Source organism: Apteryx mantelli, chromosome 6 (assembly GCF_036417845.1).
Source record: "Apteryx mantelli isolate bAptMan1 chromosome 6, bAptMan1.hap1, whole genome shotgun sequence".
Taxonomy (NCBI): Eukaryota; Metazoa; Chordata; class Aves; order Apterygiformes; family Apterygidae; genus Apteryx; species Apteryx mantelli.
Window position 1 is genome coordinate 34964463 of NC_089983.1, and position 20853 is coordinate 34985315.

General features: G+C 38.9%; 1 protein-coding gene across 1 annotated transcript in view; it reads right to left on the minus strand.

Annotated features, from left to right (window-relative positions):
* Window positions 1-387: 387 nt before the first annotated feature.
* Window positions 388-20853, minus strand: part of GYPC (glycophorin C (Gerbich blood group)) — a 37535-nt gene continuing 17069 nt past the window's right edge. Inside the window, exons 2-3 of the mRNA XM_013960681.2 lie at window positions 9118-9168; window positions 388-6651 (exon numbers count right to left, since the gene is read on the minus strand). Of these exons, the coding sequence (XP_013816135.1) occupies window positions 6455-6651; window positions 9118-9168 (248 nt within the window). The 3' untranslated portion in view covers window positions 388-6454. The remainder of the gene's footprint in view (window positions 6652-9117; window positions 9169-20853) is intronic.

The window sequence follows — 20853 nt, forward strand, 5'->3', positions numbered from 1 at the left end:
GGTTCATCATTGCAAGGTTTGGACCTTTTTCTTAGCTGGTGCCGTCAGAGCATTCTGTACTGAGGTTCTCATTCCAGCACAGATGATAGAAGAGGTGTGAAGCGAATCATATATATGTGTAAGTTGTTGCTTCTGAATTAGCCATGGGCTGGTGGAAAATCCTGATGGGTGCACTTTAATTCTGTGACTTATATAATTTTTGAGAGTTGAATTATATAGTTATGTGGTGGCACATATTGCTGAACACTGTTATTTTCATGTATTTCCCTTTTCTGGTATTTTTTCTTTGCTCATTTCTTTGTTTCTGCTGTAAGCTTGTTGAACTAGTGGTCATCCATAAAGGATGAATTTGATCCCAACACTCTTTCATTAATTCATTTCATTAAATGCTGCAAATGACAACTTTAATTATAAAGTTATTTGCTTCTTCATATTTTAGCTTTTTTCCCAGTTCAAAATGTAGTAGATTTATTCCAGCAGTATATTAATAGCTTTGGTAAATAAAAACATCATAGTCAGCTTTAACATGCAATATCAGTAAGCTTTGAATACTCTGTGTTCTCTCTTCTGGTCATAGCAGTGCTGCCATTCAACCCATTCAAATAGACTTTAATACAGTATCTCAGATACTTCCCGTAATACGTACAGTTTGAAACAAAAGAAAAGGGTGTGAAAACATGAGACTGTGCTGAAAGATTAGCCCTTATAAAGACTTCTACCTTGATTAGAGTGTTTCTTTCTGAAATGGATGGGACTGTAATCTTTGCAGGAAGGATAAATACAGTCAATGAAATACATGTCCCACTGAATTTAGTGGGATTTTATCCCAGCTGCACAGGGAACAGTTGCATAGAATAAGGATTCCTTATTTCCAGGCACTGACAGTATTACCATCCTGAACTAGTGAAGGACCTCTACTACTACAAAGATTTCATTTCTTTCTAGTATAGTCAGAATTTTTACTCACCATCGATCCTTTTTCTTTGATACCTTTAGCTGCCTTTATCCACTACCTGAATTTCTAGACCTCAGATGTGTGTTCACTGCTTGTTCAGGAGTTCTTTATTTTTCTGTCTTATTTAAACTGTTGCTGTGATGCTTGTGCATTTTCTAAGCACACAAAGCTTTTTTATGTGCAGAACTGAGATTTTAGGAAATGTTATAAACAGCTCTTAATTCATTTAACATGGGTACTCTTTTGGTGTGTATTTACCAGCATTTTTTGATTGGACTGGCATATGCAAGGAATTCAAACATCTCATATAATTCAAAGAAATTTGATGTCAGCAGTTACCTTCAGCAAATACACTTTGATTTCTCCAAGCAGAAATATCTGTTTTGCTTGACACAAAACTGCTCTCCATCTCTATTGACATTTAACTGCCTTCTCTCCTTCTTTATCTTTTTACTGATTTACATCTTGTCTCAGCCTTTCCAGTATTCTGTGAGAAACCTTGCAGTCTTGGCAGTCCCTAGCTAGCATTTTTTTCCTACTTATCCTTCTATAAATGTTTCAGCACCTTTTCTGCATTCCCTGCTGAAAGCGAAGAGCCCTTTTTTTCTCCCTTCCTGCTGTTCCCCCAGTGATCCCTAGACTTGATTTAAATGAAAAATCAACATTGATGGTTCTGAGAGATCCTATGGTATTATTTTTAATAGTCCCTGGAAGTGATTTGGTCCTGTTTTTCTAAAAAGAAAATACATACATAGCTACTTTGACTAATAGCTGTTTAAATCCTTCCCAGGACTACATTAATGTGCAATGGCAGATTGGCCCCCAGGAACATCTGGAATGATATCGGCCAAGCCCTAGAAATAAAGGAGTACCAGATCCAAAAACGGGTAGTCAGATACGCTGTTGGGACTGACTGCTTCTGGACAGGATTACTCTGCTGAGCTGTACTGCTGCCACAGGAGCTGGCACTGGTAAGGCACCAGTTTTTATGTGCAGAGGAGGATAGCACAGGACTCCTCCAAAAATTAGAAGAAATACAGTTCCTGAGGTTAAGGCACAATGGTAGAATATTAAGTATTTGTAATCTGTTTTCAAGGCTTACTCAATGCTGACTAGAAGAGACAGTTTAAAAGCAGATTAATTTCCCTTTGCAATTTTTTTGAGTGAGAGAATCTGAAAGCTCCAAGGCCCCACTCTTAAAGCTCACCAACATCATCAGAAATATTACATTTAACTGTCATCATTTCCACAAATATTTTTAAAAATGTCCTGTGTTCCTACAATACCATATTAATCCTCTCCCTTCCAAGCCCAGCAAATATTGGTCAATTTGACGCAAAGTTTTCCTGTACATCTTTGAAAAATGACTTGGGCACAGAGGCCTGTGGTTCTCTATGCAAAGTGGTATTCAACAGGCATTCACAGAGCATTAGGGCATCAGGACAAAACTGATTTGCTTGAGAGATTGTCATTCTGCTCCCTTGTTTACTGAACACTAGGGGTTTATAGCACTAAGTTTAACTAGCTAGAGAGCTTGCAGTACTACTTTTAGCCCTGTTTTCCATGAAAACATGGCATATGTGATCGCTCTATAAATCAGTCTCCTCTGTTCAACTCACTGGTCAGTTTTGATCAAATCTGGCACAGAACTGGAGGTCTGAACCTCTTCTGTGAAAATTAGATCTTGACTGATGGAGAGGGACAAAGTTAGTGCCTCCACTGATTCAAAAAAAACCTGACCAAGCTTATCTTTTTATCCTGGATGCATTGCACTGCAGAGATACCGATTGACTGGACAGTCAGTGTATGCATCAGTCCAACTGCAGCACGTGTCCAGCTACCGGATGAAAAAAGTAAGGTGGCAAAGGAGGAGTGTGGGAGCAGCTGAAGACATCACGGTGGTGATGGGAGTGTGGTGATAGGGAGTGTGTGTGCAGGAGGCGTGGGGGCCCTGTGAAGGAAGTGCAACGGGGATGCCATGCAAAGGCATCTGAGGAGCCTGCCCAGGTAGCGGGGCAGGTGCTGTCGGGGAGACGGGTCACCTGAAAGCCGCAGGAGGACTGGGGATACAGCACTGGAGGCACCGAGATTAAAAGTCTGGTGGGGGGGGAAGAAACAGTTTCCTTAATCCTCCTGTTTGGGAAGGAAATTGTTAAAAATCAATTAATCATTGTTGATTTAAAAACTATGGCTGCCACCCAAGACATCTCAGTGTTGCACATAGTGTTTGTTTTAGCACAGCATGTGGCTTGCAGAAGGAGGTTTTGCTTATTAGCCGTAAAAGTTATAGGAAGTTTATAGTGCACTCTTTTACAGCTAAATTGAATGACTCGACACTAGAGTTATTGTATGAGTAAAAAATAGCAGGATCAGGCCATTAGAGCTCTGCCAGTCATTAGATGTCATGAGTTCTCTCCATTACAAAGCAAAATTTGTCCTGAAAAAGACAAATAAACAAAAAATCCTCATAAACCAGCTCTTCTCTCTGTTCAGTGTGCTTTAGTCATTTCTAAATTCGCAAAGTCCTGGAACCCAATGGGACACTGGAAAAAATAAACTAACTGAAACCATCGTTCTTTCCAGAGTCACCGCTCCTCAAACATTCAAAGTGGCTCATTACTAATTGGGAAGCTGTTGCTGCATGCTTGGACAGTTTGTTTGCCTAGATGAATAGGGAAAATGGGATAAAGAGATTTAATTAAGCTACTTAGAAGGGAAATAGTCAAAGCCCAGTAGCTGCATTCAGTTCAGATTTAGGGGAGGCAATAACACAAAGTCTGGGGCTGACTGAACTGGTAAGAATTGGCTGAGCTCCACTGAATTTATTTTATATCACCAGAAAATCTGGCCTCTATAGTTCAGATGTCATTAGTGAACATGACTTGTTTGGCTCTGGCCACACTATAATTAAAAAAAACCAATCAACCAAAAAAAAAAAAGAAAAGAGACATAGACGCAGGTTCTTCTGCCTCTGTTTAGGTATCTCATAGTTCTCTAATTCTAATCAGCAGGCTCATGTTGTAAAAACCAGAGAATTTCATGACTGAGGTGAGAGGAAGAAATTTATTGCCAATGTCCCTCACACATTGCTGTAAGTTGCCTTAGGACAACTTAGAAGGAAACTTGTTCCAGCCTGTCACCTGGATGGTATCAAATAAAACTCAATTAAGTAAATATTCTTCAACAGCCAAGCCTAGATCATGTGGGTCTGGTTATATGAAAGGGGACAGAAGATGTTGAAAGGCTAGCAGTCCTCTGTAGGTCCTACTAGCATTCAAGGAAAGTTTTTGGGTGTTCCTGTGCCTTGTGTGAGAGATATAACAGAGCTCAAGTCACCCCATTTACCCTCTAATCAGGGGAAATATTTATTTTTTTTATTCAACTGGAAGGTCAGGGATGAATCTTCAGTTTTACAAACTCAGTCTTACAGCTAAGATTAGTAAATTTCTGCCAAAACTTGTCTCAGAAAAATAAAGCCAGATTCCTTTTTCAAAAGTAGTAAAAACATTAAAATAGTAATGTATTTTAGAAGGAAATAATCAAGTGCATAATATCAAAATATATGAGCTCTGCTAGTGCTGGGTTATGTGCATTTTATACTTTACTAGACACAAAATATAATGTGCTTGTGCAACAATATATTATGAAAAAATACCTTAAGCATTTAGTAAATTTGGCACGATTTTGTTATTCTTTGGCTAAAATGCAAACACGCAGGATTAGCCAAAATTTAAGCTGTTGGGATTCTAAGGATAGTTCAGAGTCCACCTCCTGCAGGTACTGAGAAAAGACAGAGATTGTGATTGAACAGGCAAAAATATCCCATCTCTTCACCAACTCCACTTGGGTCCTCAGTGTCTTTTCTTGTTCAGATCTGTCTTCCCTGTAGCATTTATGTGGCCAGCATTGAATGGGATATGTTGGAGTCCAGGAGCTTTCCAAGTTTTTGGTGCCAAGAAGTGAGTATGCATGATCAGCAACAATGTCTTGAAAGCACAGTTGTAGGTGACTTTATATATATATATATATATATGTGTGTGTGTGTGTATATATATATATACACACACATATATAGATCAAAACACAGGAAAAAGCATATCAAGTTGAGCAGAGCTCATCAGTGTCCTATTTGTTATCACGTATTCCTCCTCTTCTATTTTCAGTAGTCCAGGGCACCATCACAGCTGGGGATGAACAGGTGCAGAGAACAATTATCCTATTTCCGGAGCTAATTGTGGGCTTAAATTAGGAAGACAGCTTACTGGGGTAAAGAAACTCATCTCCGTTGATTCTTAGGCAAGGAACAAAATCTTTTCATGTGACCCACCATGACTAATTTGTTTATTTATTTATATTAAAGCATTGGTAGTCGGTGTAATTCTCATATCTAGCACAATGCAAAGGATATATAGAGGCCATACAGAGGGAGATATCAATACAATCCAGTGGGATTCAGATGACCCTTAGAGTGGCATTTTGTGGTTGAATTTGTAAAAGATTTATTGGTATCTGCACCAGAACTGAATCCCCCCCCCACAAAAAAAAATTCAAAATCCTATTGGCAGATGTTCAAAAGAATTTTCCAATGCAAAATAAATAAATAAATACTCAGGCAAAAATATCTTACTTGAAAAAATCTAGCTGAGCTCCATTGTTTCAAAAGGCCTGTTCAAAACAAGATGCTTTACCTTTTAATATCTATCTATTTATACACGCATGCAGGGAACCTAACAACTAATTGGAATCAAATTTGTAAGTCTACTGACTATTATATCCTACACTATAAATTCCAACATTTTGCAATTCACAAGTTGCTGTGCAGAGCAAGTTAGAAATAAATCCTTCATTCTTAGATTTTCCATGTTTTTCAATAGTTTTATTTCTTTGAAGTGTCTTTGACTTTTATATATATAAAATTCAAAAAAATTCAAAAAGAAATGCCAATCTAAATCCCTCAAAAAACAAAACAAACTCCCCTGTGCCCATAAAATTGCACATTTAAGGGGAGGGGGGAGATATCTGGACTACAAAGTTGTTTTTCTTCCAGCTACCTCAGCTTTATCTAGTTTAATGTTTGTTCTGTGACCATTTGAAATTCAATTTCAGGTAGTTCTGTATAATATCAGCATAGGATGCATCATTAACTCTAAGAGGATGTTTTCCATTGGCATCTGCTATTTTCACCAAATGTCAAGGCTTGACATTTGCTATCATTATCTGGTTTTGGTGTATCACTCATACTGAGATTTTGTTTCTTCTTATCTGATATTGATTTCAACTGAGACCAGCTGTGTTGCTAATAAAATCAACGGGCAAGTATCTGGCATTCAGTTCTTCATGGGTGGAGAAAAAGAAACAACCCAATGTCAAAGAAAGAAAAGAGGTACTTTTCAATTAGGATGCTTGCCTCTGTCCTCATATTATCCCTCTCAGCACTTCTGTTGATGTAGTATTTCTGACTGATTCCCTTGGGGAAATCTTCATGGAAATCCTTGCCTCTCAGATGAAATATTCCTTTTTGCTCTCATCCACTGCTTCCTGGAGAGCAGGGTCATTTTTCAAAGCGGCATCTGCGCTTTCGGCAAACTCAGTTCCTTTTGCCTCATTGGTGTGGTAGGTGCCCTTATGTCTGTACATGTATCGGAGCATCACAACCAACAGGCAAATGAGGACAAACACCACTGCAGCAATCACACCTAGAGGAAAGGAACCAGTTTAATGCCTTGTCAGGAATAACACACTGCCTGTGTTTTACAGACAGGCAGCACAGCTTGAGCTATTCAATAGGTAAAAGTCCATGTACCATAAAATATTCACATGTTGTGAATTTCAGGGTCAGAACAGATTCCTGAAGAAACAGACTGCTGAGTTGATGCTGCCAAAACCAAGACTGGGTACAGATACTGCAGAAATGCAGGACAAATTCTTGCAAGCTTTCTTTCAATTAATGTCTGGATTCGGTTGAACTCATTGAAGCTACAAGTTCATTCCAAAATGAGGAGAAATAAGAGGACATAAAATAAAACCTGACACCTTTTTTTGCATCCTTCTGGTAATGTATACCCAGGGGAGTCTGCAGGTGACCTGATCCTGTCCCACAGAGTACACTCAATTTCAAGAGGAGGAGAGGGCACTGAATATTTCTTAGGAGACTTTCAACAAGTAGCAGGAGCCCTGCCATCTGCCTACAGCACTGCTCTGTATTTCCAAGCTGCCATATCATGCTGTGCTCTAATTAAGAAAGCCTAATTGTAATGAATGTGGAAGTGACACCTGGGAGGAGGAAGGGATTCTGGGTAGATCTTCTCTGTCTCCTGGCCTAAGCTAATTACAAGCAATGCGTTGACTGGACAAAATTTTTTGCAGGTAACCCAAATGTGCATACGACCAAACTGTGAATGGCAGCAGTCCTACCGAAGCAATGTAAAGCCAAGCTCTGGGGAAGGCTGTGCAGCAAACATTGTATATCCTCACTTCTCAGAGCCCGTTTCTTTCTTTCCTTTTCTACAGTGGAATGTGGAATTAAAGAAAAGACAGCTATCACTGACAAGTCCATATTTCAAAAATTAAGAGCTGTATCTCCTTTCTCTCAGATCAAATAGTTCATTTAGGAACCCTGAAAATGAAACATTTTGAATTTTAGTTATTCAACTTGTGTGATTTTTTTTTACACTTTTTGGATACAATGTGCTTATAAGCTTTCCTCTTTAACTGTGATTCTGTACATGTATATGAAATTGAGCTGCCTATATATTCACATGACTCCAGGAGCAAGGGGTTAAGGGAGCAAACCAAACATTAAAGAAATACACAATAAGAAGCACCAGAACAGCCAACACTGGGAAAGAGGACATTCCTGGGAAAATGCCATATGTGGAGCGTGAAGCTACTGTGAAGCTGCAATAGGTAGAAATTCATTTGACTAACTGTAGGCTTCTACCATACAGAAGGCTCCATCAGAGTTAGTTGCCCTGGGCTGCCTCAGTATTCAGTGGACTAGAGAGGGGATTCCTTTTATCCTGGAACTGAATGACTACATCTGGTCCGATGAATCGCTTCCTGGAAATGCCTACTGTTCTGCAGTGACAATGAGGGGAGTGTAGAGAATATTTTTCTTCTGTTCAAGACGTGGGGCAGGAGTGGATATCTCCAAAGCTTTAGATTTATCATCGGTAAACTGAGTGGGGATAAAATATTGGCATGAAAACAGGGACTTGGGCCCCTGTTAATCATCAGTAGGGTTAATAGAAATTATAACTCTATCTTATAAAATATGCCTGTAATGCTATCCCACAGATTTTATGGTGCCTGATTCTGGAAAGTGAAGTTACTGCTGGCAGAAATAAAATTGCTTATATAAAGAACTTGAGGTTTACAATAATAACATAGCTGTGATGGGGGCTTCATCAATTTTTAGGACCTCACTGGCATCCCTTGACACAAGAGGCTTTAATAGGCTTTAGATGTAGCACAATATTAATAAGCCTAAGGGACTAAGTACAAATCAATTTACCTGCTACTTGTTCATAGAAAGCTGAAATTAAAGTTACGGGAGATGGGACCTGAGGGAAATATAGCAGAACCTCACCAATTTGCACTAATGATTGGTATACCCCCTTGTGAATGACTGAAATTAGTGCGTTAGCATGGAAATGAACAAACACAATAAAAATAAAAAGACAGGGTTCTCTCCATGAACATAGCTTCGCTCATTTATTCTGACAACTGTATTTAGTTTAAATGCATGAGAGAACTTTAATAGAACACCAGGAAATGCACTGTGGTATATTCTGTAAAAATAAAGGGCCAGCTGGTATGAGCTAGCATAGTTCAAAACAATAAAGTTTTGCATTAGATGACAATCTTGGCCTAGTGAATGATAAGGAATATAAGAGGTTGACTTAGGTGTTCGGCCCTTAGATATTTTGCCCTAAAAGGGGGACTAGATAGGAGTGGTACTGCTCACGACATGGTTTATGCTCATTATCTCATCTTGTTATCTTGCCAATAGCCCCTCTGGGAGCAGATTTCCCACTGGCCTAATTAACTCTAATTGTGCTGCTCCTGTTGTCTTGTCAGCAAAGCAGGGGTTTTGTAAAATGCAAGCAACCAACCTGCTGTTTTAATTCTAATGGTGCATCTAAGTACGATCTGCTACTTACCTCCAATAACAGTCACATCTGCTCCAGCCGAAGAGCTCTCGATATCTCCATCTATAAATAGATCAGAACATACAAAAGTTAATTAAACAAAAAGGAGTTGGATCATATGTAGCAGCAGTGACTGTACTGATGGTGCTGTATTATTTTAACCTCTGAAACTCAGAACTTAAACAAGATCTCTCGTTAGCAAAAGACATTTATAAAACATCTCATTAGAATTGGCTGTACTGTAGCAGTTTTCTGTCACCATAACACTGGAAAATAAATAGCTAGCACATTATGCAAACTATCTTGGCCCTCAGGGAAACACCTACTATTTATTAGGAGCACTTACCTGTAACATCCTTCAGTGAATGATTAAATTAAGAGTGTTTGGGTAGTGTGATTATTCTCAGAAAGGCAGTTTTGGGGGGAAAAAATATTGGTGCCCATTTATATTCCTGTTTATGGCTCTTCAGAGTACTTTGGATCCTGATTTGACGCAAATTAATCTGGTTCCATTGATTTCAATTAGTATTTATTTATCTGCAATATCCATTTTTTAATCTTAGTATTTATTTTCTTTTAAATCCACATTTGGAATCAAGACAAGCCTGTTATGTGTGTGGTGTAAAACACAGCCCTTGCTTGGAGGAAGTCTGAATTTGCCCCTGATAAGTCAAATAACATTTTCCACTGGATTATAACTTCTAAAAAGAGATAATTTTGCAATTTAAAAGCAAAAGAGACCTACCTGACCAAGACCTTGTAAGAGATAAGAAATTGGTCTGAAAAGTTATGAGCTGCTGAAAGAGCAGTTAGAATAGAAATTACATTTTGACATTATTTATGGCACTTAAAAATATCCAAAACAACTAATGAAGAGCCAGAGCATTTTAGAGGTGCGGAGCAAAGAAAAAACCCCCAAACAGTGAGGATTTTTCTCTTCTGATTATCTGATATAGACCCTAAATGAAAGTAAATTTATATAGAACAACTTTCTTTACTAGCTTCTCTGTAGTTTATCAGGGTACAATTCTGATCTGGTTTCCAGCTCTGCATCTAATGCCATTGGCATCAGCCCACTTACTCCTGAATTATGTGGATGTCTGAGAAGGTGGTGAACTCTTGAAGTTTTCCATGTTGGGTTTATGACAGGAGACTCTCCTCACCTTGTTTATTATTGCACTGTTTATACAATTATAAGACCTACTGGTATCCTAATAAGGCAAATAGTTTTACGTAAGGTAATTTTTTCTGTTGATAAATACAGTGGATAGAAAAATTCTCTGGAAAAGGTATAAGGCTAATTCCAAGTCCTCCTATAAATTCTACGGTGGCACTATGGCTGATATCTGGCTCTTCACTTACTATATCAGTGATGGACGAGGCAAGGGCAAGACACTATCAGTAGCTTTCTCCTTACTCATGGCTGGTCTCTTATATCAGACTGCAATAACCTGACGAGAGCTGAGATTCAAAGGACCCCTCTCTTCCTGATCATGGGTGATACTTTTACTGAAGAGCAGAATTCCTTCCCCTCTCCCCCAGAGATCCTTCCTACATCTTCTTCCAGCTATACACTGATGGAAAGATTGAGCACGCCCTGTGCAATTTAAAAAATCTAATTATGTCTAGGTCCATTCAAAACCCATGTGCCTCAGAAAAGATTAATTCCTTCAAGGTCAAACTGTTCTATATTTCTTTATACACCAAATATACACTGCATGCCAAAAAAGAAAGCTCCTTTACAGCAATCAAAAACTTAAAGGTGTGAATTCTAAAGTGCTTCCCTAGCCACACAGCTTGCTTCCAAATATTAATTCCAGATCAAATCATCATCCCTTTAATTATAAAAAGGTATGTGAGTATCTCTCTACTCTTTTCTGTCACTCCCTGGTGCCTTTCAGATTCAGATAACAAGCAGGTGCTTTATCTCTAGTACTTGCCACAGAAATGCTTTTTAATGGTGGATTACAGTATCATCACTTTGCAGAAAAGTTTAATTTCAATACTGTACTTTCTAAGTTTTCAGAAGAATGATGCCCCAATCTTGAGCTATCCTGTAGTTGGCACTGTCCTGTTAAGTTGATAACGCTCTGCCATTCAGCAACCAGTTAGCACCATAATGTGGTATCAGTCACCACAGTTCTCATCTTACTGCAAGCAGGAGAGTCCAACTACTCCTTTGTGTCCACGTTTTACCATAGAATGGGCCTGTTATCTCTCTAGCTGGGGGTTGTTTCCTTTTGTTGTATCCTCTGGAGGCAACTAATAAGGAACTAGAATTCAGTAGGGAATTAGAAACTGGAGTTGCAGAGCTCTGCTCCTGTTTTACTCCTTGCACACACAAGGGTACGTCAAGACCAAGTCTAGTAAATTTGCAGCATGTTGAGAAAATGGCCTGAAAAGTGACTGAAGCAGCGTGCACAGGGAGAAGTACCAGGTGTCCTTTTTTGACAGAACGGACACTGCGTAATGGTACAGGGATCAATGAGAGGTAGTATCATTGCTCTAAGGGTACATTATTCTAATTAATATTTGAAATGATCAAGTGTTGGGGCTCCTGCAATATAACAGCACTGCACAGCTTTCTGTGCTGTCTGCCATGGGGTGGCCCAACCCCACTCACAGAAACTTTTTGCCCTGTTTTGTGCCTCTACAGGTCCCAGCCCCAAGATACGGTGCTGCTGGCCTGGCCTCTCTACTCCAGCCCTGGCGAGGAGGAAGAGCGTAAGGAAGGCTGCTTTCCAGCTGGCTGTGCTCCTCCCTCTTTCAAGCTGAGTAGGGTTGGTGCCTGCAGTGGGTGGATTGGTGGGGCTGAGGGGTGCTGGTGGAGCCAATGGAGGAGGGGGATCTGCTAGGAGAACATGTGTATTTGGGGTTAGAGATGGAGAGAGTGGAGAAGGTGGAGGGTGCCAGGACAGGGCAGTTACCACCAATGGTCAGAATTTCCCAATGATGTACTCCCCAGATCAGTTAAGGAGCAAGGATGATGGAAGGGAGAGAGACCCTCACTGCCTGTCTCCCACAGTCCTTGAAATTTCACTTTGTCCAAAAATAGCTGTGTGATACATAGGAATATCATGATATTTTGAGGTGGGGGAAAGGTATCAGTGGCATTCAAGATTTAAGCAGTATCACCCTTCATTAAACATAACTGAGGAAAATGTAAGGCATACACTCATGAAATGAGGCCATCTCCCTGGAATACGGATGAGAGATAACAGCCACCATCCAGCCAGGAACACACTTGGCCAAGAACCTCAGCATCTAGTCTCAAAACTTCAGCTGAGTCTGCATGAGAAATACATTGCATTATTGTAGGACGGAATTGTAATGTCCCCAGGTAGAAAAAGGCATCCATCGTATTGGAGGAATTTTTAGTTGAGCAATAGCTGTAAGCTTTGACCCTTCTTCATACCTTCTTCATTCTATTCATCTTAGTGTGCGGAGTACTCAAAGGACTGTGTTTCATTAATTGTCATTGCACCTGTTTTGGTTGTTTTCCTTTGTTTCAAGGACATCTTTTCTATTAATGTCTGCTAAATTATCCTGGCAAAACTTCCCCTCACTGTTAAACTGGCCCTTGTCCATAGCCACAATCTGGTCCTGAATGTGTTTAGGCAGTGTTGTTATTTAGTGCCATTGGTTACTATGACGTATAGAAATCAAAAATTGTGGGAACACTCTTGTTTTTCATGAAATCCCTGGCCATCCAAATGGGTTGACTAAATCAAGAATAGAACATACAAACCAAATCACCTGTCATTGAAAATTATGTTTCTAAAAGCCACAATTAAGGGGGGAAAAAATGTGCCTTTGTGTCATGACCTGAAATTCATCACGTTCCGGCTCTGCCCATTAACTTACAGATAAGGAATTTTGCAATAGAACAACAATTGCTACCTGTCTCATTCTCATCAATCAAATAATGTAGAGAAGATATTAGTCTCTGAAAGTCCCAGGAATGTTCCTGACTCTTAAATACTGCAGGCAAATCTCCTGAGTAGTTTTTCAAAGGTGAAAAGCCAGTAAAACTAGCTTCCATGTTAATGTAGCCAGTGGGGAGTTTTTCCTGCTAAATTTGTCAGTAAATTTTGTTCAACTGTCTCCTCCAGGCATGATTTTCCAATAAATCTTGACTTTTACTTATTTTGATAGTTTTTCTTTTTTAAACTGATCCCATTCCATTTTGGCTGAGGAACACTTCTTTGAAGAAAGAAGATCCAGCAGTGAAATGTTTATTTGAGGTTCAGAGAGCTTGTTTTGCTATACACTTCCCATGTGAGTTGTGACAGTTTCACTTGTTCATCTTTTGAATTTCAAATATAAACTGCTGAAACCCATGAGTCACTTCCCCCGGAAAATCATGACACTGGCTTTAAAATAAATAATATTAAAATTTTTTAATTTGCCATTTCTCTCACCCTTCAGATGCACTCAAGTCTCACTTTCCAGCTCTTCTCTACAGTACCAAAGAGAAAAATGTGCTTTGTAAATGAAAACTGAGGGTTTGGCATAATTTCATGACTGTAGGAAACAGATTTTATGACTCCAGGAAACACGCTTTTAAGGAAAATGCAAAGTATTATGAGAACCTTCATAAAGCTGCAAGACTTATCCGTGATCTACTTTAGAAGCATAACCATGTTAAGACATCCAAATTCATGAACCATTCAACTTATATGATGATGGGAAGGAGCGGTTTATTTTTGGGATATGTAGGTAGTCTCTCCCACCTAGCATAGAAAGCACAGATTTACGTTCCCGCCGTTTGTGGAAAACAATAACTCAATTTGCTTTGGGGGCTGCTGTCAGTGAAACAGGATAAATTTACAGAAAGGCTCAAGCTTGACCTCCTAATTTTCCAGGAATCATTTTTGCCTGCTAAATGAGCTTCCAGCACAAATCTAGTGCTTGCACACTTGGTAGTTTTGCAGTCAACACTATAATTAGCAATGTAAGTACCTATCTGTTTGCTTATTATGGATTTGCCTATGGAAAAGGTTAGAAAGAAAAGCTGTACCTTCCAAGGGGTCACCGTCTGGAACATTTGATGAGGAACACGTGAAAATCATCCTACAGGATAGATCTAACCTACTTGTCTGAACTACCAGATCTCTGCTGTGGACATCCACAGGGAGAACCTGATGGGATAATACAAACCTTACCTCAAGACTTCTCAGTGTATCTCTCTCATTTCTTAAGATAAAGCCCCAAAATAAAGTTGGAAAAGTGTTTACTGATAAGCAGTGTCAAATACAGAAATAAAAGACTGGGCTTACAGCTTATATAGTCATCAACCTCTTGCAGTTGTGGGTGATACTGCTGTTTTGGAGTGGGTGAGTCAAGCTGAGCGAGCATACAGATAACTATGTGTGATAAGCAGGTTTTACTACACAATTCGCAAGCCACTCAACACCAGTCAGGCAGTGCTGCTCCTGCTCCTGCCTTTCAGGATTTTCCTACCCACAAGTTTGCACTTTTCATTCATAGCAACTTAAGCCAACTCTTATCATGATGCTCCATTGCTGCCTGCTTGTGCTTATGATCTCAGAGGACTTGGCTGCTAAATTAAACTCAAGTGTGTCTCTAAGTGCTTTCTTGGGCAACCCATTTTCTCTCTTCATATGTCTGTTCATTGCATAAGTGCTTGAAATTCATAGATTACCCATCTGCGTGATGAGCTGAGCTCCTTAGAGCAGTGCTTTCCTTATTAGGGCTTTCCTAGGCATGCAAACTAGGAAACACACTGCAAGGTTTCACCTTTAATCAGCTCACCTAACCACCCCTTATGAAAAATAATGCCACTGGTGGCACTTCTCCAGGTGAGGAACTACCCAGTCTGAGTTAAGTGTCCACCGACACTCTGCTGAACCACTACAAATACTGACTATGTTATTGCAGCAAGTGGTGTGTAAGCAGTCCTCAGGCTGAAATGTGTCCTTAGAATGCATCTATTGCATGTTTTACTACCATCTATCCGTGGGCCTCCTGTGGACAAGGGACATATTCAAACTGAACTACATCCAGTTCATAATTCAGGCCAGAAACAAATGTAATTCAGAGAGGGATTGTGCTTCTTTTTTATTTTGCTTTCACACATTCATAGATTTGAAAGAGAGTTTCAGGTGTAACTTGAAGACTAACGATACACACTTTACTTAGCAATACTTCCAAAAAGTCTAGTAGATTATTGTCTATCTTCTTGGCTGTATCAATTGACCTAATACAAGATATTTTACAAACTTGGCTTTATTTAATAATGTCTTAATTTTAAAGGAAGACTCCCTCTTGATGTAAAGAATTTGAGTAGGGTTTAAAAAACATTCATCATTAATCTAATTGCTTCCACTGAAGACAATAGTAAGGTATTTGACTGAATTCAGTGCAACACTACAGATTTCTGAAAGTATTGAGATATATTCAGAGTCCTTTAGGAAATTTATGCAATTGTTAAAAACCCTTACTATAGTTTTTACTTAATTTTTTAATATTATATATACACTTTAATAAAATTATATATAATTTTAATATATTATAATTGTTCCTTTCCCAGGGGCTCTTTTTATTCTTCATATGCTTTTCTGCAGTCAGAAATTCAGCATTCCTTTTCATTCCAAAAGCAGGTCTTAATGTGTCCCTGTTGCCGACATTGATGCAAGACTTTCTTACCACATATTTAGTATTGAAGGACTAATGAAGTCTCAACATCTCCATTGTTTATGCAACTGTGGTATGTCCTGCTTGCCCTTTGGTTTATGTTTGTGCCTTGCCAACACATCGCATTCATGAGAAAATCATTAATCTATTAACCTTAGCATACTGATTTAATTTACAAGCTATAGTTAGAACTGATTCACTGCAGCTGCACGTGAAAAAATGAGTTGAACAAACTTGAAAACTTCATGTTAAAAATGTGTTAATTGTTTAAGCTGCTCTCTGGCCTGTGGTAGAGTATCTGTTGCATTGCACTGAGGTCTTTCTGGAGTTAAAAAAATGTCATTATCTATTTCAATATTTGGCAGTAAGTGGTAGCGCTCCACCAGAGCTGGCATCTCTTATCTTGAAGGGTCATCAGCCTGAACCCATCAATCTGACACATTCTGCTGAAAAACCCATCACTATCTCCCATTAGATACTGAAACACATCAAGGTTGCTCTTCCAAAATTAAGGGACAGTTTCTCATCTGTCAATCTGGACAAGAGACAGAATAATTTGGCTTCCATTTATATACTAAATTATCATAATGACAATAATGGTGGGATACAACACCAAACCACATGATCTTTTGAGTAAGTAAATGGCTGGTACTCCAAGTGTAAGGTAATTCATGTAGGTTAAAAATATCTACAAAATTAAAATACACTGGGCCCAATCCCCTTGCTATGCTAGCTAGTAAGTACTTTGTCATTAATTCTGAGAAGACAAAAATCCTCTCTGATGCAATTAAAATAAAGGTCTATGGAAGACTTTGGACACTTCTGCAATACAATATGGATAACAGGGCATTATCAAATTAGTTTAATTAGATCAAGGTTGCCACATAATTTCAGCAATTCACATTTGATTCTGGTTTATGCTGTCAGACTCTTACCCCTTTTGGACCATTCTGGAATGTTATAAAACAAATAAGACAAAATAAAATTTGCCAACATTTCAGGGAGTAATGACATCATCTATTTGGCTTCTCTTTCTTTTGTGAAGCTGAAATGCACTTGGTTCTTCATGGAAATCAGAGATGGAGAGATATGCTAAAAGTCAGTTTCCCCCAAAATAATGATATGCAGCTCCAAGAGGAAGAAAGGGGAAAATGTTCATGAAATTTGGGAAATTATTTTAGGTGAAAACTACAAAGGATTTTTTTTAAAACTGAACAGATACTGTTTTAAAGGTTATATAATCCAAACAAAAACATTTGAGTTAAATCAAACATTTCTGTTTATCCTGAAAAAGAATGTGCCCCCCCAACCATTCCTCTTTCAATTTGAACCAAATATTCTTTTTTTTTTTTTCCACTTGTATTTTCTAAAGACACACATTAAAGTAATTTAGCTCTGTAGTTTAGGTTGGCTGAATATCAACCACTGATTTTGATAGCAATTAAACTAAGTGCATCCAGTAAGAACATTAAAATGGCACTCCCTCTTTAGAAATACCACATATACTATAACCTTAAAGTGCCCATAGAGCAAAGTACTTGAGACAGTACTAATTCTAGGCACGCATGTCCCCTGCAGTGAAACATATTTAATGTGGCACAGGTATGTGAGTATGTACACTGAAAAATTAACAGAGAAATTCAGATGGGCTCTCTGCTGCTTGCAATACTGGGAAGAATGACAAGATTTCAGGCCAGGTAGAAGAAGCCCAGAGCAGGGGAGAAGTTGTGAAAGTAGCTGCCTCCGATGGCACTGGAGCTCTTTCACGAGCGGGCAATGAAGCTTGAAAAAGGATGCTATGGAAAACTTGTCTGTAGAGATGGAATGTAGGAAGCCACCAAGGTCCACCCAGTGGTTGTCTGGCTGCCCATGTATTGTGATAGGGTTTTCCTGTGTGCTCCTATGGGAAAGCTGCTTGAGGTCTGCAGAGCAAACACTGCCTTCTTACCACACAGAGGGTGTGTAAGACGTGTGGAACTGGAAGAGGGTCTAATCTCTTTCAAAAAATGCTGCATGTGGCAACTTGCTAGTTGCACCCTGTTTTGTCTGCCTGATGTTTAAACTCATATCTGTGCAAAGAGAGTTCCTCACATTTCCATGGAGATATGTTAATGTAACGAGGCCATCATTTACATCTTTCCCCCACAACTGTCAAAGTCGGCTCACACTCCAAATGTACAACATCTTGCTGGGGAAGATAAATTGACCTGTTATTGCTTCATTAAAGCAGGAGTGACAAATGGGTTATGAATCAATCCAGAAGGTACAGTCCATCATCAGGCAATCTTCCTGCATATGTCCTTCCTCCTCCCACCTTTTCCCTCTTCATCAGAAACAGAGCACTCCTTTTGAAGCCTTCTTAATATGGAAGGTTTTGAAAGAAATACTAAATATCCAGAGAATCTGCCAAACAATTTCTACCTGACTTTCCTCCAAAGGCAACAATTTGAAGCTCTTGTCATTCTTGCTGAGTCAAATCAGGATCAAAACAGCCATTTGCTTATCCATGGAGATCAAAGCAATCCACTGAATGGAAGAGTCACTGACTTAATTGATTAACCATTGCAAATGTTGCAAATGATCATAGGTAATCAAAGTAGCTGACTACAGAAATAGAAAAAGCCCATCTGATAATCTGTAACAGTACTTAACTTGTAAAATTCTTGAGAAACAATCCATGAAAAAGCACACCTCAGTGACCTAAACTTCTCATGTTAGAAACAGAAGCATAAAAATTTGAGCCAGAACCTTTCAGTGGAAAGTCAGAGGCCAAGAGGTCTTAGACAACATGTGGTGTATTGATAACTCCTTCCCAAACCCTGTCTAAATTGTTATATGCTCTAGCGAGATCATTTAACTGTTTAACTGCTTGTAATTATTCAACATGTTCTTTCAATTTGTACATAACAGTCTAAAAGCCTGAGTCCCAAATCTCAGTCTTTTAGACCACGCTAGCAGAAGATAAGATGATCTCTGCATTTCTTAATGTTGCTGTGCTTGATTTTATAACGTTAACAACTTCTTAACATTCAGGTTTCAGTTTTTGTTTGAAATACACCCTTTTCTGGATGTGGCATGATTCAAGACAAATACTGGTTAAAATTAGTCCCTCTGACTAAGACAGATTGAAATGTTTGTTAATTTCTCAGATACTCCCATCAAATATATTTGACAGCATTTTTAGGCTGATTTTCTACAGGAAGTTTAGGTGTCCCTGCTGTGTGCCTGACTGTCTATCCTTCTAACCTTTATAAGTTTTCACTCTATTATTCAGCTCCAACTGTGTTTAAAGGCAGAACAGGCAAAGATAAGCACTTCGCCTCAATTTTCATGAAAACTGTAGGCTGAAGAGAAAAGGGAGACCAGATTATTTCAGCAGTGAAGAAAAGGCAGCAAGAACTCAGCAATTATATGTTGTGTTGAGCAGCAGCCAGATCTCCAGTCATCATGTGCTTTCCGGTCATCATGCACATAGATCCAGAGGAGCTGCAGCAACTCACTGTTTCTTGCCCAGTAGTGAAGGTGCTGTGGGAGGGAGCCAGTGTTTGGTGGTAGCAGGATTTAGAGACATAAGTCCAAAAGAGTGTTTCAATGGTTCTGTTGCTTGCAGACAATTTGTTTTAATGAACATTGCCATGCAAGGAAAGAAACATGGCAGGTTTTTTTATTAAAGCTGATAAATATCTGTTTATAGTTCTGAGATGAAAAGGCTTGACCTTGTGCTTTAATTATAGGTGATGTAACCTAGAAATCCCCTGGAACCTAGTGAAAGCATGCAGTTACGTATAAGGATATTTTCCTGACAATTTGAAGAATTTAGTGCCAGCTTGCTCTCTTTAGAAAAGTATAACAACTTTTCTAACATAGGCAGGTTTCTTCCTTTTTCTCTCTTCCCCAACAGTGACATTTTTTAGCAAAGCAGTCCTACAGGTGATAACTCTTGGAAATAAGAGCTTTCTCTTCTCCGTCCCCTTCCTTATTTGATATGAATTGTATCCAACTACATCCAGCTCATATATCGGTTCTTGCCTAAGGCCCTGTCTACTAAGCGTTGCAAGTGGAAATGTCAGGATGTTTAGCATATGATCTTTAGGGACACGGAGTTCTTTCCCAGAGCAGTGATGAGGTTAATATTATTAATGGAGATATCTATAGTGGAAGCAATCTTCCAAATGTTTTAAATATTGAGCATATTAAGCAAAGAAAATAAGACATATTGAAACACCTTAGAAACTTGCAAGACAAATAATACCTTAGAGTAACAACCCTTCTCATTTTCCAAGGCTTCTGCAATAAATATGTGATTTCTTTTACATATCTTCTCCATTTAAAAATACAAAACAAAGCTTGCTTTATTATCTGAAAAGCATTCGCATATCAGTCCAAGCTGTCTGAATTGAGTTGAGCAATTTTAGCAAAACTTCTTTACCATCTATCATTCATCTGAACAATTCTAGTCAGATTGTGCAATAATTGTTAAAGAAAAAAAAGTCTTGCTTGTCTCTTATTTTTGGACAGTTATCTGGCATTATTTGACAAATAGCATATTGAACACATTAACAAAGCTGAACATAAAAATCCTGCATTGATGCCATATACTGAATGTTTTTTAGTGAGGTAATTTTATTGTTATGAGATTCATTAATAAGTCATTAGTAATGTTACTCTCTCATAATGAAAAGTGAACAGTACCATGTTGCTGGGGAGCTAACAACCATCTTGGTGAGATGTCTGACCACTAGAAGGGAGCCTAAGCGATCTACGCTGCCTCTGCAGATGCTGCAGAGAGGATACCCCTACTTGAAAGGAGATCCATTCAGCTCCACGAAGGTGTGATGAATCTTCGGGGAGGGGGTGGGAATTTCTTTTCCCGTCAACCAGATAGCAAATCTGGACTAGCTTAGATTAAAGGCCTAGGTTTCAGGAGTCTATAATTAAGGAAAATGAACACCGACCATAACTGTTGGTATTACGCAACCATCCTCTTTCAAAGATTGTGCTGAGGGCTTGGCCTTTCTGAAAGGTAGTCAGAGCCTTTTCACAGAGATCAATGTGCACTGATCAGTAGGGTTAGATCTCTCCAGCAGGTGC